Genomic DNA, 4,905 nt, shown 5'->3' with positions numbered 1-4,905 from the left:
AAGAAAAACAAACTGGACCCCCTTTCTCTTCTCTTGATCAATCACACTTCCCTCCTCCTCCTTGGAATTTAATCGTGGATACTGTTCCATTGGGCGATTGGTGCTGTTTTCCCCACTGTTTCTGGTTGACTTTGTCACACATATCAAGTTCTGAGAGAAATATTTTCGAGTGCATCATTGAAGGAGACGAGTTGATCAATGCATGTTCCTTATGGTGTAGGAGATGTCCGTTTACCATGTTTAATTAGAGTATCAAATTCCATCTCGTCCCATTCTGGCTCCATGACTCTAACTCACGAGAAGGAAAATGCAGCTGGACTACAAGGTATAGTCCTGTTATTTTGAACCATTTCACAAAATAGCTATTATCATAATGCTTTATAAGTTGCTTTTCCTTCAAAGCTTCAAGAAGGATGGAGAAAGAAAAACAAATATAGAGACTAAGGAAGGGAAAGAAATAGCAGGTGAAAGATAGTTAAAACATAAATTAGTCGACATTTAAAATGGGAATGTTCGTAAGCATCTCATACTTAATTACAGCTTAAAAGAAAAACATTAAATTTTAACTAGAATAGAGCATTTAAGAAGCTTAACATATTGAGATTAATTGCAATAATTTACAAAAAGAATTCCCACAAAGGAAATTTCAATGTTGATTGTCCAAAATTAGCTCCTTTCACTTCCAAACCCATCTACCGATTGTTTACTGCAGCCATCCACATATCACCTAGAGATATCATAATTTTGAGAGTAGCCAAGTTGCTCAATTTCCCAGCTCAACTTCGATGCAACTCTTTCATGACAGGGGACGTACTCCTGTGACATTCAACAAGTACATGATGTCCAAAGTTTCAGTATGATCGCTTATATTTCACACCAAGGAAAATACTAATATTAATCTCTTAAAAGAAAGATAAATAACCTAATGAAACGGCAAAAAAAAGTAGGTTTTTATATGTAACAGGAGTATATAAGATCTGAGCATGAATAGATCTTGTTTGCTGAAGTGAGATTAATTTGATGAATTTGAGCGGCCAAATCTTCCAAGCTTAGATATGGTTTCTTGAGCATACCTCCAGTTTCTTCACCAACTCTTTTGCTGTTGGAGCGGATAAAATAATGTTGCGTGCACTGGGACTAACAAAACCCTCCTCCACAGCTTTGTCAATAAATGAGAGCAGAGAATTGTAGTATCCATCAACATTGAGCAGTCCAACCTTCACAATGTGGAAACAGGATGCATTGTTAGTTCTTTAAACCAAGATAAAGCAGCTAAGATGTTTCCAGCAGACAGTAAAGCTGTAGGCATCACACATGGTATCAGTTTTGTAAACATGGAAATTACCGGTTTGTCATGAATTCCAAGTTGAGCCCAGGTTATGACTTCAAGTAACTCTTCCAGCGTTCCATAACCACCTATATTTAAAAAACAAATAGATATTGTAATCCAAATTAGAGCAATAATGATATTTTTGTTAAATATATTTATAGTGTAAATATATTTTTGTTAAAATTTACTCTCCATATTAAATATTTGCAATAATGACTTCAAGGATCATCAGTACTCCATTTCTACATCTTGACCTTATCTTCTATGGATTTTGGAGTGGGGGGATTTGACAAGCATCCTGAACATGGTCTTCAATGCAGGGACATAATCTTCTGCCAACCCATGAAGGTCATGATAGCTCTCATCTTTTCATGTTAAGAGTGGATGTCTTTCATTTTTTGCTGTGGTTGTGATCTTGTGGTTGTGGAAATTCTATGACTAAAGGGAGTCCACATGAAAAGTAAATTGGCCATCATGTCCAAGCATGTCGCCCATTGCCCAGTATTTTAGATACACGATATTAGTGGCTGTGAAAGAGGTGGGCATCATTGCCTGTTAGGTGCAGGTGCAGGTGATAGTTGAGCATATATATATTTAGGTGTCCCTTGCCCTCAATAGGCTGGGAAATAAATGGCACTGTAACATTTAGAGGCCACGGAACTACATTAGAGGAAAGGAGCATATTAGCCACAGATGCAGACTTCCTTAGCAGCTCTTAATTTTTCAGTGTAAGAAGTTGATGGGTCAAAAACTTGGGTATGAATTGTTGTTATGTAATCATGGGTATATGGGGGCTGTGATGGAAGGTTCAAAAGGATGTGATAATTGAGGCTTTCACACTGTTGTTTCCACAGTATTACCAGATGATACCATTTATAGAAACAACATAAAACAGCAACTATAGCCTATATCTTCTGTTAAAAAAGGTAAAATCCTAGATCCTTGGCACCAAGTTAAGATTTTTAATCTCTTTTGACAGCCAAGTTTCTCCTCACAATGTGTGTATATCCACTTATTTAGCGGCACGAGGATCTGACAACTTGTAAAGGAGGAACTTTAAACGCAATCAATAATCTAATGAGCATTAATTGTAGACATGCGTTTGCAGTGGTATAGTTAATTAGGGCAGTTTTTCATCTTTCTCTTTCTTTTTTCGTGGAGGTGAGGTGGTAGTTTTTCTTGGATGGGAATGGACAGGCATCTGAGAGAGCAGACAAAGGAAAGTGCTATCAGGCATCCTCAGAACTCAGAGAATCAAATCATGAGACATGGCCAATCTGGCACTCTAAAATTAGTAAAATGGAAAAAGAAGCAACAGATGGTCTGTATGATTTCTTGGATTTGTTTCAAATTTTCGTGCAAGTGAGGATTTTGCAGGGTTCATACTAACCTGGTAACGCAATAAAAGCATCAGAATGCTTAGCCATCTCTGCCTTCCTTTGATGCATATCTGCAACTGCCTTCACTTCCCCTACTGTTTCGCCAGTTAACTGAAAAAGGATACCACAGGCACAGTGAAGGAAAGTAGAAAGATCAAAAAAAATTGTGTGTGAGAGAGAGAGTGAAGTTTGGACTGTTGTGCAGAGAAGCAATGATGAGTTTTTGCAGAAGTGGTGGGCTTGATTCATAGAGTTCAACTCACGCAAGTTCATAGCCAGTAATTCTTTAGCTTAAAAGAAAATGAAATTCGAAATTTAGAAGAATCCAAGCAGGAAAAACACAAGTAGTAAACACGCTACTACAAACCAGAGATGGCAGTAGAAAGTAGAAACCAAAATTATATATGAAAAAGGTGTAGTGCTACGTGCCAACTACCCAAGTATTCTGTGGATAAGGCTATCAAGTATTCATCAGAGGAACAGAAACCTTGAGAAACAAACAAAAATGACAAAAAAAAAAAAAAACATAACAGCAACTAGCTGATAAAGGGAAGAGGGAAGTCCCCTGTAGATAAAAGAAAGTAGCAAAAAGCGAGAGAAAAAAAACCAATAGAAAAGAAAATGAAAAGCCAAAACTCTATTTTACTCAAATCCAGTCAAAGGAAAAATAAGAGAAGAACAATAAAGTTGGAGGCTTTTTTCTTTGGGAAAATAAAAAGAAAAGGTAGGAGACTCTTTTTCTTTTCTTTTTTTTCTTTCTGGGTATAGCAGACATACCTCTCGAGGCATGAGCGTCTTGGGAATAACTCTGCAGAGAGACAATAATATGACAAAAAAACAAAATATCATAACCCAAACCACTGATTTACTATCTTAATTCATCTCCGTGCTCTATTTTAATGCAAGAATTAGAGGACAAAACTTGAAGATGAAGGAACAGTTGATTACCCAATAACATGACGACCACCATCATGAACAGCTTGTGAAACCAAACCCATCAAACCTATGCTACCTCCTCCATAGACCAGATCAATGTTCCGTGAAACCTGCAAAACAAACGGCAACATAATCATATCTAACACCTCACCTCATGGAAACCAAATGATGGCCTTCTCAGGAAAGCTCTTAATGTGGGTACGTATGGGCTCAAACATACTCATGTAAATAATTATCGATGACCAAGTTTGACAGAAAAGAAAGAAAAAAAAAAGTTCTTGGCTGCACATCAAAGCAGAGCCCAGAAAGAAAGAACAAGAGGCAGGGTATGAGGAAAGTTTCCGGTTTTGGCAGAAGTAAAATGTAGAGAGCCAAGTTAAAAAATGTAGAGAAAGAAAAAGGCTGGCACAAGGAATTTAAGAAAATTTCTTGTACTTTTTCTTGAATAAGCAACGAAAAGAAAATGCAAATCAATGGGCAGAGGCAAATAATAAAGAAGAAGTACCAATTCGTTGCCAAGGTCAATAGCAGCAACTTGATAGCTAGTCTTCTTGCCTTGACTACTCCCACAAAACACACAAATCCTCTTGAACTTGGACAGCATTGATTGCTGTTGCTGTAGAGTGGTCGTTGTCTCAACCATCTCCATTTCAATTTTGAAGATTGCTCACTATATATGATGATGATGATGATGATGATGATTCTTTGTTATGTCGTTTTTGCTAACCTCTCTACTACTTAGTATTGTGTGTGTGTGGATGTGTCAAAGACTAAAAAGGAAGGAGGGAAGGAAGGAAGCAGAGAAAAACAGAGAACAAGGAGGAAATTAAAGAGAGCGCCTTGGTATGGTTTCTTTCTTGGTTTTGCTTGGCCGCTATTAATTTTGAGGGAGCACCTCTATTTGTTTATATAGAACGTTTACACACGTGACTACACTTCACAGCATGCTTCCTCCTCCTCCCCTCTCCACTCACACACTCCTAGTTAATATTGGCAATTTGGCACACGTGGACCCCTTCTTTTCTTTCTTTTTTATGCATTAACGGTGTTTATCATTCCAAACCCATACAACCCTTCAAAATTAAATAATATAAATATTATATATAATAATAAATAAATAAAATTTGTTTTTTACTACAGAGAAAACAAATGTAACTAGAATTTAATAATGGTATAAGATTAGACATAACATTGACACTCAAATGTTATGGTTCGTACAATTAATGTTATAAATCCATAATATGTAAATAGATATAATAT

The 4,905-nt window shown here is 36.7% G+C and overlaps 1 protein-coding gene across 1 annotated transcript; it reads right to left on the bottom strand.

The window, feature by feature from the left end:
* Positions 1 to 472: 472 nt before the first annotated feature.
* LOC118048304 (cytokinin riboside 5'-monophosphate phosphoribohydrolase LOG3) lies at positions 473 to 4,542 on the bottom strand. Its single transcript, XM_035057909.2, has 7 exons — positions 4,151 to 4,542; positions 3,658 to 3,755; positions 3,487 to 3,517; positions 2,721 to 2,820; positions 1,346 to 1,416; positions 1,074 to 1,217; positions 473 to 816 (listed from the first exon to the last, which is right to left on the bottom strand). Exons 1-7 carry the CDS (start codon positions 4,292 to 4,294, stop codon positions 724 to 726), a joined length of 681 nt encoding a protein of 226 aa, XP_034913800.1. The 5' UTR covers positions 4,295 to 4,542; the 3' UTR covers positions 473 to 723.
* Between the last annotated feature and the right edge of the window lie 363 nt (positions 4,543 to 4,905).

The sequence above is a fragment of the Populus alba genome, chromosome 6 (genome assembly GCF_005239225.2).
Source record: "Populus alba chromosome 6, ASM523922v2, whole genome shotgun sequence".
Taxonomy (NCBI): domain Eukaryota; kingdom Viridiplantae; phylum Streptophyta; class Magnoliopsida; order Malpighiales; family Salicaceae; genus Populus; species Populus alba.
The sequence above is the reverse complement of the archived record's forward strand: the minus strand, read 5'-3'. Positions and strand labels throughout refer to the sequence as shown.